The sequence below is a fragment of the Dermochelys coriacea genome, chromosome 22 (genome assembly GCF_009764565.3).
Source record: "Dermochelys coriacea isolate rDerCor1 chromosome 22, rDerCor1.pri.v4, whole genome shotgun sequence".
Taxonomy (NCBI): domain Eukaryota; kingdom Metazoa; phylum Chordata; order Testudines; family Dermochelyidae; genus Dermochelys; species Dermochelys coriacea.
In genome coordinates, this window is record NC_050089.1 from 1,388,166 (window position 1) to 1,401,733 (window position 13,568).

A 13,568-nucleotide genomic window follows, 5' to 3' on the forward strand; every position below is an offset into this window, starting at 1 on the left:
CTAACAAGTGCAACTCAGATGCATAAATCCCTAAGCATGGCTAACCTGCTATTTTAGCAGACCAGCCTACACACTTCCACCAGTTTTAACTAGATCAAAAAAGTAGCACCTCATGAGTTTGGTATTTTGTTTGAAGACATCTCCGGGATCTTTTCGAATCTCACCGAGTTTCTGGCCTCAGTGATAGCCTCTGGCAATGGAGTTCCACTGTTTAGCTGTGCACTGTGTGAAAGCATATTTCCTTTTATCAATTTTGCTACCTTTTAATTTCATTGAATGTCTCCTTGTTCTTGTGTTACAAGACAGGGTGAACAAAAACTCCCAGTCTACCTTCTCTAGGTCATTGTTACCTTTTAGAAAGTAGACAAGAGGGGACATGATTAAAGTCAATAAAATAAGCAGTCATTTCAATCTCTCTTCATATAAGAGTTTTTCCAGGCCCTTGATCATTTTCATTGCCTTCTCTAAACCCCCTCTTATTCTGCAATATCCATTTTCAGATGAAGTGACCAGTACTGCACTCAATACCCAGATGGTGCTGCACCACCGATTTATATAACGTCATTGCAATAGTTTTGCTATTATTCTCCAGCCTATTTCCTATGCATCCTAACATTTTGTTTGCTTTATTGACCGCAGCATCTCACTGAGCAGAAGTCTCCATTGAGCTGTCCTAAATGACACCCACATCCTTTTTCTGAGTTGATATAGCTACATAAAATAAGGTAACCAAATAGCTTATTGTTTTCCTTCCGATATGCATTACTTTGCATTTATCCAGGGAATGGACATCATGGCTAGTTAGGTTCCCCTATATTCCCCCACAGTTGCTTCCTCATCGCTCCCCTCTCCCCCTGCATTTCCAGAACATTCATTCGTATGCATGCACACGTGCACACGCACACACACCCCCATTCAAAGGACATTAAAGGTTGCTAAATCAAGCACTCAAAAGTTAGGAAATGCCAGAATTAAGGTTCCTAATGCAATCTTAATTTGGTCCCCCTGTATGTCTGCATTATGGGACAGCCTTCAATTACAATTAATTGGTTCCAACCATTTCTCTCCACCAGAACTCAGAAAATGGTGATGGGTAACTGCTCCTCCTCCCCAAAGGTGGGATTCCACAAGGATCCATACTATCCGACTCTCCTTCAATAGCTACAGGAGATCACATAGACACGCCATGGGCTCAGCTGCCCCAGGATGCCAATGACACTCTACTACCTACCTCAATGGACGGACTCACCACCACCACTCAAGTGTCCGAATTCCAACAGGAAATTAGCACTCCTGTGAAGAGCAGCTGACCCATGTTGAATCTAGACATGACTGAAGCAATGCTGACAGGAAAGAGGAAACACTTTGAAGAGCTAGCCAAAATGTTGTCGCTACCTTCCATAGAAAGCGCACAGCTCCTATTTGTCAAAGTGGTGGGAAGTCTTGGGGACCTGTTTGAATCCTCATTAATGTCAGGTGACCAAGTAGCATCAGTTTCCAAAAGTGTCTTGTGAACAGAGTTCCATGCATTTGTCACCTCCAAGCAAAGCTACTTTAATTCCAAGTGCCTTTCCAGGGGCAACTGGGACTAACTGAACAAAGATACTGGGAGTGGGGGGAGACTGGGACTCAGATGGGGATCCCAGAGGGGGAGAGTAGGGCTGGCTGGCCAAAGACACTGGGACTTGGATGAGAAGCCTGAGGGGTGGGACAGGATAGGCAAGGAGAATGGAACTGGGATATGAAGCAAATGGTGGGGAAGAAACAGGACTGGGATAAGGACAAGTTGGAGTGGACAGGGCTGAAGAGTCTATGACCACAAAGCACACTCCCTCTCCAGAGCCAGGAATGGAATCCAAGATTCCTGAGTGACCACTCCTCGTAGAAAGCAAATATCTGTGAAATCCTGTGTGTCCTGTGAAAAGCGTGCGTCTCACCCTCCTTTAATGTTAATCGACATAGATGATTTACTATTGCTTTCAATTACTCCACTACCTTAAGGGGCAGAGGTCTCCTTGATGGAGCTAAAGGTTCCAACCCTGCTGACCCGAGTCAGGAATGGCAGCCACTTTAAAATTCATAGTTTTAGCATTTAAGGACAGACAGGACCATTGGATCATCTAGGCTGTCCTATATTTCACAGGCCATTAATTTCCACCTAGATACCCCTATGTTAAGCCCAGAGACTTTAGCCTTCTGAGGACTGAAACATTTTAGTTTAGTTTAAACCGTGTGCCACAGGGACAGAACAGAGAAATCAAGGCAGGTAATGTAATGCCAGAGACCCCTTCAGTGCAAGGGATTGATTAAGTGAGATATGGCTAGATGCTCCCAGCAGGCAAACCACATCCCACGTTGTAGAAAGGAAAGCGAAAAATCTTCAAGTCTCTGCCGAACAAAGAACATGCTGTGCAGGAAACTGCTGTGGCGGCAGGGAAACCTCCTGATGGCCACATTTGAGAAATGGTGCTCTAGACTCAAAGCTGTGGAGTGCTCACCACAAACACTCAGAATCATTTAAGGCCAGATTTAAGCACCGTTTCTCTGAGTAGTTTTTTCATACCTCTAGCATTCCCCAAGGGCACATCTACACTGCAGCTGGGAGGGTGCTTCCCAGCCTGGGTTGACAGATGCACTAAACTCCTTTAAACAAGGAGACAAGCCCCTACTTGTGGGCTCCAGTGGCGCAATTGTGGGTTAGCGTACAGTACTTACGGGGGGAGGGAATCGCTCAGTGGTTTGAGCATTGGCCTGCTAAACCCAGGGTTGTGAGTTCAATCCTTGAGGGGGCCATTTAGGGATCTGGGGCAAAAATTGGGGATTGGTCTTGTTTGATGACCTAGATGACCTCCTGAGGTCCCTTCCAACCCTGATATTCTATGATCTAACTCTGCTCAAGCCAGCATGCTAAAAATAGCAATGTGGCTGCAGCGACACGAGTGGTGACTCAAGCTAGCCACCCAAGTGCCATTGCACCTGACCCCTGGGTATGTGTGTGGGCATCCAGCGCACACAGCTGAAGGGAAAAAAGCCAGTCAGTTAATCAGCAGTACAAAAGCAGCTGGTCAATCAGAGTGGAACAAAAATTTAAGTGGGGTAGCAATACGGTTCCCCTTGGAAGTTGGCACCCAGAGCCACTGTCCTGCTCGCCTGCCCCTAGAACCAGCCCTGCAGGTAGGTTCACTTTTTCCTCTGGACAGATGATTTTCATTCCCCTCCCTTTAACCTTCATACCCCTTTCTAAATACATACCCACACCTTTCTAGACTCAGTATTCCTCTATGCTAGCCCCACCCCTACGCTTTCATTTGCCCCCTAATGTTGATGCAAGAGGAGGGCATCAGCTTTTTCCTGTGTGCTGCCTCCTGGCTGGTGCACTCTGCAACAGGACAAAACACACACACTGCAGCTACCTACCATATGCCATCACCAGTGGGGCTGCACCAGGGACACAGCAACAGCAGGAGAGGCTAAGAAAAGTGCCAGTATAGAAGAGGCCTCTAGAACCAGAGGCACGGAGTCACCTGGCAGCTGTCCAGCAGCTGAACCCTCACTCGCTCTCTTGTTTCGAGGCATGGGGGTAGGAAAGGCTGATAGCTGCACCCAGCACCAGGCACTGTGACTCCCCAGCGGAGCAATGGAACACAGGGGCTGGCAATAGTAGCACTGGGGTAGCAGGGGAAGGGTCACTCCTAATCACTTCTGAGGGTCCAAGTTAAGCTATTAACACCTCCCTCCCTCCCTCACCACCACCACCACTGTTTGCTCATTTAAACACACAACCCTTGTAAACTGGCGTCATTTGGGACAAATAATTGCAATATCATAAGTGTCTGTCATTGGGATCCATCCAGCTAGGCTTCCCCTTCTGGGTTACTTCCCACACCCATTGCCTCTTCCAGGGAATGTTACCCGGGAAGCACCAGAGATGCATTCAGAGAAACCAATATTTTTCCCTTCATTTCAGTCTGGTTCACCTGCCCCACACACTCCTCTGTGGTGCAGAAGTGTCAAATCTGCAGCGAGGTGAAGAACGAACTCTGACCCCCGATGTACAAAAGCCAGGTTCACTAAATGAGGGATGTGTTTTGAGCTTCCTCTGCCTTCTCTTCCCCCAATACAGGCTGAACTGTAGGGCACACATCATACTCGATCGAGCTGCAGTGCTGACCCATTTCCAAGAGTTTACTACGCTTAATGCATAAAATCAACTGAACACTGGATTGAAACTCAGTACAAAAGCCCAACACGTGAGGAGATTCATAGACTGTAAGGGACCACTGTGATCATCCTGTGTGAGCAGTTTAACACAGGCCACAGAACTTCCCCACAATAATTCCTTTTGAATTAGGACAGATCTTAAAAACGCATCCAGGCTTGATTTATAAATTGCCAGCGTCCACCACAACTCTTAGTAACCACTGGAGCAACTTAATTACCCTCAACATTAAAAATCTGCACCTTATTTCCAGTCTACATTTGTCTAGCTTAGACTTCCAGCCACTAAATCACATTAGACCTTTCTCTGCTAGACTGAGGAGCCAATTACCAAAAATATGTATTCCTCATATCACTTACAGACTGTGATCAAGTCACCCATTAACCTTCTCTTTGTTAGACTGAAGGAGCTCCCTCTATTTAGGTTATCACTATAAGGCAGGTTTTCTAATCCTTTAATCATTCTCATGGCTCTTCTCTGAACCCTTTCCATTTATCAACCACCTTCTTGAACTATTGACACTGGATCTGGACGTAGTGTTCAAGTATAGTCACACCAATGTCAAATAGAGAGGAGTGTCCTTTCTTCCTACATCTCTGCAGTTTAAAGGCCAACAGGAATTTTTTGAAAAGCAAGAATTAAGGTGCCCAAAAGCTTGTTGCTACTCTCCCGGTAAAACTTGCATCATCCAGACTGCATTATGGTTAGTTAGTTCTTGAAGGCCCACTCAAACAGAGTGCTTGAGTGACTGTTGTGGATGATACTCCTTGGCAACAGGTTTGAGTTATTAACATTTGTGCTGCTTTGCTATGAAAGCCTCTGGCACACACGTCCCATAGTCAGATGGCCTTACTAGCAATCAGAGCGTAACCAAGGTCAATTACATCCATTAGATGTATTTATTTCTAGGTATTTCTATGGTGCTTATCCCCGTAGTGTTGGAGCTCCTCATATTTATTAATGTGACAATAATGCAGTATTCCAGACTGCCAGTGTGCCTTAGCCCTGAGCAGGGGAGGGAGGGGAAAAACAGAACAAAAAAAAAAACCCCACCTCTGTAGCTGAAAGGAGAATGCTGTCTCCATGGCCCAGTCACTCACTAGCAGCAGTGGGCCCAGTAGAGCTGAATGAATAATCAATACTCTGATTTGGTTGCCAAAATATCAAAAACCAAAACCAAACATTGTGAAATAGAATATTGAAACAATTTGTTTCAAAAATGTCCAAATAAAGCATTTTTCCCCAAAACTGTTAGTTGAATTCAACCCAAATTCACAAATAGTTGTGTTGCCCTGAAAAAGTGCATTTTTTACTATTTGCCAAAAGATTTCACCCAGGGGACAATTGATAGTATTCAATATTGGGTCCCAGTACATCAGGAGTTGAACCAAGACAACCCACTTGTTATGTACAGGCAACCAGCCAGCCACGACGGACCACACGTTTGGTATGGTGATGCAAGCGTGAAAGGCTCCATAGCTTACTACCTACTTACACACTGAACCATTAACACACCATGTAATTACGTGCCATACATATGTATTTGACAGATTCTAACCACTAGAATGGATACTTACCTCTATCCTTGCTTTCTAACCCCTGGTCTTCACAGTGACTAGCGTAGCTGAAGTCAGCGTATCTTAGGTCAACTTACCTGGCTGTGAGGACGGCAGCGAGTTGACCATTGCTGCTCCCCCTTCACTCCGCTTGTGCCGCTCGCAAGCTGGAGTTCCGGAGTCAACGGGGAACACGTTCGGGGATCAATTTATCGCATCTAGACGAGATGCAGTGAATTGATCCCCGATAGATCCATCACTACCCGCCGATCCGGCGGGTAGTGAAGACCTGCCCTTAGGGACATTACAGGACATTACCATACGCCAGATTTCATGACCATCCAGATACCATGGTGATGGGCACAATAAGATGATCTACTGTTTCTTTAAAATTGCAGCAAGAAGTCAGGCTAGGTCAAGTGAGATGAGTGAAGGTAGCTGGTAAGGGTGTCAGTAGAAGCTTTAAACTAAAGCAAAGCAAGACAAAGTTGCTTTGGGAAGAATGCTTCTTTTTATTGCAGAAGGGCTCCTTGCTCAGTGCTAGAAGCAATACTTTCCACGATTCTTCAGCGATCTTGTGTCTATAATGTGACAATGCCAGATTCCATGTGACCGAGGCACAAGCCACTATTCCCCCAAAAGTGATGACTCAGTATTTATACTAATAGCCGTAATGGGAACTGAAAGGTTCCAAGCCCTCATTATGTAGAAAAAGTCACACAGACGCTAAGACAGTCAGGTTTGAAAACAGGGTGTAAGGGAGTTATCTACACTAAACCAAATGGGAACTGCACCGCCACTCTGTGTGCTGCTTTGAGAGTTCATCAAAAATTACAAGGCTTCCACGGCCCGCCCCCATCTACATTTCCAAAAAGAGAGACAATATCAAAAATGGAATGTAAAAAGAGAAGACAGAAGCCCTGTAAACATTCTGTTTGCGGGGACCAAGTTTCCCTCCAGGAGATCTTTGCCTATCTGGCTCAAGAGGAGTTTTCCCCCTCCCAGCCGTGCCCAGTTATAAAGGGAAATGAAAGCTGCAGACATCCATTTCTATCTCTGTAGCCCCACTAATCTTCTCATTTTCAAAGGAGGGCAGACTGAAGCCCCCTACAGAGCTTGAAGCTTAGGCCAACAAAGCCCTGAGAATTCTTCAGGGATTGGAATGCAACTCAGCAGACTAACAAGGCCCCCCCACTGACATAGGGGGACATAGGGGCTGCGTCTTCCCATACAACACAGCTCAGCAATGCCCAGGGGAAGAACCTTTCTTGTAGCCAAAGATGAGAGGCCTGGGCAGGGGAGAACCAGCTCTAAGAGGAGAACAGCTACAGATGAGTTGTATTTTCCTTTCTGTGACCTGAAAAAGCCAGATAAACTTCACTCTCATGGTGTAGTTGTTATAGGAGATAAAGTGAACCTGCTTTTTACCTGTGGCACCTTAGAGACTAACAAATTTATTAGAGCATAAGCTTTCGTGAGCCACAGCTCACTTCATCGGATGCATTTGGTGGAAAATACAGTGGGGAGATTGATATACACACACAGAGAACATGAAACAATGGGTTTATCATACACACTGTAAGGAGAGTGATCACTTAAGATAAGCCATCACCAGCAGCAGGGGGGGGAAAAAGGAGGAAAACCTTTCATGGTGACAAGCAGGTAGGCTAATTCCAGCAGTTAACAAGAATATCTGAGGAACAGTGGGGGGTGGGGTAGGGGGGGAGAAATAACATGGGGAAAGTTTTACTTTGTGTAATGATTCATCCATTCCCAGTCTCTATTCAAGCCTAAGTTAATTGTATCCAGTTTGCAAATTAATTCCAATTCCGCAGTCTCGTTGGAGTCTGTTTCTGAAGCTTTTTTGTTGAAGGATAGCCACTCTTAGGTCTGTAATCGAGTGACCAGAGAGATTGAAATGTTCTCCAACTGGTTTTTGAATGTTATAGATCTTGACGTCTGATTTGTGTCCATTCATTCTTTTACGTAGAGACTGTCCAGTTTGACCAATGTACATGGCAGAGGGGCATTGCTGGCACATGATGGCATATATCACATTGGTAGATGCGCAGGTGAACGAGCCTCTGATAGTGTGGCTGATGTGATTAGGCCCTATGATGGTGTCCCCTGAATAGATATGTGGACAGATCTGCGCATCTACCAATGTGATATATGCCATCATGTGCCAGCAATGCCCCTCTGCCATGTACATTGGTCAAACTGGACAGTCTCTACGTAAAAGAATGAATGGACACAAATCAGACGTCAAGAACTATAACATTCAAAAACCAGTTGGAAAACACTTCAATCTCTCTGGTCACTCGATTACAGACCTAAGAGTGGCTATCCTTCAACAAAAAAGCTTCAGAAACAGACTCCAAGGAGAGACTGCTGAATTGGAATTAATTTGCAAATTGGATACAATTAACTTAGGCTTGAATAGAGACTGGGAATGAGTCATTACACAAAGTAAAACTATTTCCCCATGTTATTTCTCCCCCCCACCCCACCCCCACTGTTCCTCAGATATTCTTGTTAACTGCTGGAAATAGCCTACCTTGCTTGTCACCATGAAAGGTTTTCCTCCTTTCCCCCCCCCTGCTGCTGGTGATGGCTTATCTTAAGTGATCACTCTCCTTACAGTGTGTATGATAAACCCATTGTTTCATGTTCTCTGTGTATGTATATCAATCTCCCCTTTGTATTTTCCACCAAATGCATCCGATGAAGTGAGCTGTAGCTCACGAAAGCTTATGCTCTAATAAATTTGTTAGTCTCTAAGGTGCTACAAGTACTCCTTTTCTTTTTGCGAATACAGACTAACACGGCTGCTACTCTGAAACCTGCTTTTTACCTGTAATCTTGGCACTTTATAAGGGTATATCAAGTGACAGGCTTTTACAAAGCACTGTCATGAACTGCAGTGATACAATATAGCATTATAGGAAATGTCATACTACGACCATGGATACTAATGTCACTTAAAAGCCAAATGTATGGAGTAAGTGAAATATGTTTGAAGTAGAATAGGGTATCTGCAGCAAACCACCCCAACAGAAGTCCCCAAAGTTTACTGTTTTATCTGAACAGAGTAACAACTGGAAGACAGATACATTAATATGGACAGCAAGCAGTGCAAATTATTGTATGCAAATAGACATACGGTCCAGCGAAAGCAAATGAGAGAAAACTGAGGCTGACAGTCTCTAAGATCAGCTCTGTCACTAGTGTGACATTGTCAAGTCCCTTGCTAGTTGTGCCTCAGTTTCCCCATTTTAAAATGAGCCTATTAATACTCTTTCTGCTGCAAGATTTATTAATTAGGCAATAAACTGTGGTCCTTGGATTAAATAAGAAGCATGAAGTATTAAGAACCCATGCATAACATACTACACCCTGTTCTTAGGTTCTGCTGATATAGAAACCTCTGAAGTTGAGCAAAGCAAACATTTTATGACAAGTGTTATTTCACACTTATTTTCACTGGATTTGCAGATTTTAAAGAGCCACAAAAATAATCTTAAAAACATTTGTTTCATTGCTAGCCACCAGCATTATGTTGGGATTTCCATAGCCACACAGGGACTATCTACACAGTGACACTCAGTACAAGTCTACACTTAAAATGCTACAACTGCACCACTGTAGCACTTTAATGAAGATGGTCTAGGCCGACAGGGGAGAGCTCTCCCATTGGCATAGTTAATCCACCTCCCTGAGAGGCAGTAGCTATGTCCGTGGGATTTTTCACACCCCCAAGCGACATGGTTATACCGATATAGGTCTGTAGTGTAGAGCCAACCTCAGAAAAATTAATCCAAATTAATTAAACCTGTGATCATAGAATCATAGACTATCAGGGTTGGAAGAGACCTCAGGAGGTATCTAGTCCCACCCCCTGCTCAAAGCAGGACCAACCCCAACTAAATCATCCCAGCCAGGGCTTTGTCAAGCTGACCTTGAAAACCTCTTAGAAAGGAGATTCCACCACCTCCCTAGGGAGCCCATTCCAGTGCTTCACCACGCTCCTCGTGAAAAAGTTTTTCCTATCATCCAACCTAAACCTCCCCCACTGCAACTTGAGACCATTATTCCTCATTCTGTCATCTGGTTCCACTGAGAACAGTCTAGATCAGGGGTGGGCAAACTATGGCCCGCGGGACTGTCCTGCCTAGCCCCTGAGCTCCCGGTCGGGAAGGCTAGTCTCCAGCCCCTCCCCCGCATCCACACCGCCACCTGGGCAACACGGATTGCGCCCGCCCTCCTCCCAGGCTTTCAAATAAGCCTGTCCTGCCACTCTGAGCGGCCTGGTAAGGGGACAGGGGGAGGGCAGGAGGTCCTGGGGGGCAGTCAGGGGACAGTTGGATGGGGCAGAGGTTCGGGGGGGCGGTCAGGAGACAGGGAGCAGGGGGGGTTGGATAGGGTGTGGGGTCCCAGGAGAGGTCAGGGGACAAGGAGCAAGGGGGGTTGCATGGGTCAGGGATTCTGAGGGGGGCAGTAAGGGGGCAGGAAGTGAGAGGGGGCAGATAGGGGTCGGGGGCCAGGCTGTTTGGGGAGGCACAGCCCTCCATTCTGTTTCACAACCCCGATGTGGCCCTCAGGCCAAAAAGTTTGCCCACCCCTGGTCTAGATCCATCCTCTTTGGAACCCACTTTCAGGTAGTTGAAAGCAGCTATCAAATCCCCCCTCATTCTTCTCTTCTGCAGACTAAATAATCCAGTTTCCTCAGCCCCTCCTCATAAATCATGTGCTCCAGCCCCCTAATCATTTTTGTTGCCCTCCGCTGGACTCTTTCCAATTTTTCCACATCCTTCTTGTAGTGTGGGGCCCAAAACTGGACACAGTACTCCAGATGAGTCCTCACCAATGCCATTAATCAATTCTGAAATGAGTGTCCTCAGGAGTTTAATGCAGTTTAACTAATCCACTTCAAATGCACAGTTTTAGGATATGTCTACTCTTAAAACGCTAGAGTGGCACAGCTGCACTTCTGTAGCACTTCAGTATAGACACAACCTATGCCAACGGGAGAGCTTCTCCTATCGGTGTAGGTAATTCACCTCCACGAAATGTGACAGCTAGGTTGATGGACAAATTCTTCCATTGAGTATAGCTACGTTTCTGAGGGGTGTGCATTTTTCATACTCCTGAGCAACATACCTGGGTTGATCTAGCTTTTTAGTGGCCTATGTTAATTTGGATGAACTCTCCTGAGTGTAGACATACCCTAAATACCCCTGCTCCTGCCCCGAAACCCGCCCAATGTTGGTCCACAGAGATGCACCAGCAAGTTGCCCAGCAACTTGCCGCGGGAATTGGCGTAGACTTGGGGAAATCCATTGCTCAGCATGAAATATAACAGGTGCCAACCAAGTAGGAGGAGAAAGTCCACAAATGACAAAATACACCACCCAGGGCACTTTCTGTTCTGGATGATCTCCTTGTTTCAGTGACAAAGTGTCAGATGCCAGAGGGCTCGTGCCTGGGGCAAGACATGGAATTTGTGACAGACACAATAAACTCAAGAGCTGGGAGCGCTCCTCCACCCGCATGTCTGCTGGCAAAAAATCAACCCTGACCAGCAGCTCAGCCCCGCGCCCCCAGCTCTCCCATGTTACCCTGTGCCCATTCCAGCCTGGGGCTCCCCCGCAGCTCTGTAGTGCCACCCGCGCCCACTCCAGCCTGGGACTCCCCCCAAGCTCTGCCGTGCCACCCCGCGCCCCCTCCAGCCTGGGGCTTCCCCGCAGCTCTGCCGTGCCACCCTGCGCCCCCTCCAGCCTGGGGCTCCCCTGCAGCTCTGCCGTGCCACCCTGCGCCCATTCTATCCCTGGGGCTCCCCTCCAGCTTCCTGTGCCACTCCATGCCCATTCCAGCCTGGGGCTCCCCCCACAGCTCTGCCGTGCCACCCGTGCCCATTCCAGCCTGGGGCTCCCCCTCAGCTCTGCAGTGCCACCTGCGCCCACTCCAGCCCTGAGCTCCCCCCCCAGCTCTGCAATGCCACTTGTGCCCATTCCAGCCTGGGGCTCCCCCCACAGCTCTGCCGTGTCACCCGTGCTCATTCCAGCCTGGGGCTCTCCCCTCCAGCTCTTCCATGCCACCCCGTGCCCCCTCCAGACTGGAGCTCCCCCCTCAGCTCTGCAGTGCCACTCTGTGCCCAGTCTAGCCCTAGGCTCTCCCCACAGCTCTCCTGTGCCAATCCGCACCCCCTCCAGCCTGGGGCTCCCTCCAGCTCTGCCCCGCCACCCCGCGCCCCCTCCAGCCTGGGGCTCCCCCCCAGCTCTGCCATGTCCTCTCCCTGGTGCCCCGCTAGTCCAGCCCAGTCTTTCTGGAGCAGACAGTGCCACGGTTTAGGGGCAGGGATGGACCGGCCCATCCCCGTGGCTCCGCGGCAGACTTTTAGCTACGAGGCCTCGGCGGAAGGACCAGCCCCGCTCGCCCGCCGGAGCCCCCACGGGCTGTGCCACGGCCTGGCCGGGCAGCGCCGCGCCGCTGGTGCCCCTGTAGCGGGCCGGCCCCGGAGCTTACCAGCTGTCCCGGGGCAGAGCCCGGATGACGCGGATCCCGGGAGCCAGCGAGGATCTCATGGTGCCGGGCGCCGAGACGGGCGAGCTCAGCGGCGGGCCCGCCGGGCGCTGCCATTTAAATGCCCCGCTGGAGGCCGGCAGCCGGGCACGTCCTGCGGGTCAGCCCCGTTCCCCACCCCGCCGGTCACATGCTGCGGCCGCGCCGGGGCCCGCTTCGGGTCCCCGCCTCCTGCGTCCCGGCTCCTCTCCTGGGCCCGCCCGGCGCTGTGCGGGGACTGCAGCTCGGCGCCCCCCCCGCGCGCCCCCCCCCGCCCCCCCCCCGCCCGCGCGCCCCCCCCGCGCCCCCCGCCCGCCCCCGCCCCGCCCGCCCCCCTCCCCGCGCCTCCCCGCCCCGCCCCCCCCCCCCCCGCGCCCCCCGCCCCGCCCCCCCCCGCCCCCCCCGCGCGCCCCCCCCGCGCCCCCCGCCCGCCTCCGCCCCGCCCGCGCGCCCCCCCTCGGGCCCCCCTCCCCGCGCCCCTCCGCCCCTCCCCGTGCGCCCCCCTCCCCGCGCCTCCCCGCCCGCCTCCGCCCCGCCCCGTGCGCCCCCCGCACCCCCCTCACTGCGTCCCCCCCGCGCCCCCCGCCCGCCTCCGCCCCCCCCGCCCGCCCCCCTCCCCGCGCCTCCACCCCTCCCGCGCCTCCTGCCCGCCTCCGCACCCCCGCGCCCCCCGCCCCGCCCGCCTCCGCCGCGCGCCCCCCCCGCGCCTCCCCGCCCGCCTCCGCCCCGCCCCCCCCCCCCCCCCCCCCGCGCCCCCCGCCCCGCCCGCCCCCCCCCCCCCCGCGCGCCCCCCCCGCGCCTCCCGCCCGCCTCCGCACCCCCGCGCCCCCCCCCCCGCCCGCCTCCGCCCCCCCCGCGCCCCCCCGCCCGCCCCCGCCCCCCCCCGCGCGCCCCCCCCCGGGCCCCCCCCCCCGCGCCCCCCCGCCCGCCCCCGCCCCCCCCGCGCGCCCCCCCCGCGCCCCCCGCCCCCCCCCGCCCCGCCCGCGCGCCCCCCCCGCGCCTCCCCGCCCGCCTCCGCCCCTCCCCGCACGCCCCCCCTCGGCCCCCCTCCCCGCGCCCCTCCGCCCCTCCCCGTGCGCCCCCCTCCCCGCGCCTCCCCGCCCGCCTCCGCCCCGCCCCGTGCGCCCCCCCCGCGCCCCCCTCCCCGTGCGCCCCCCGCCCCTCCCCGCCCGCCTCCGCCCCTCCCCGTGCGCCCCCCGCACCCCCCTCCCCGTGCGTCCCCCCCGCGCCCC

The 13,568-nt window shown here is 51.7% G+C and overlaps 1 protein-coding gene across 4 annotated transcripts in view; it reads right to left on the reverse strand.

Moving 5' to 3' along the window:
* Positions 1 to 12,603, reverse strand: part of SLC37A2 (solute carrier family 37 member 2) — a 62,368-nt gene extending 49,765 nt beyond the window's left edge. Inside the window, exon 1 of one of the 4 annotated variants that reach the window (XM_038380821.2) lies at positions 12,301 to 12,603. In XM_038380821.2, the coding sequence (XP_038236749.1) occupies positions 12,301 to 12,359 (59 nt within the window). In that variant the 5' untranslated portion in view covers positions 12,360 to 12,603. The remainder of the gene's footprint in view (positions 1 to 12,300) is intronic. The other 3 variants (XM_038380822.2, XM_043500986.1, XM_038380820.2) reach the window with 3 other exon arrangements.
* Between the last annotated feature and the right edge of the window lie 965 nt (positions 12,604 to 13,568).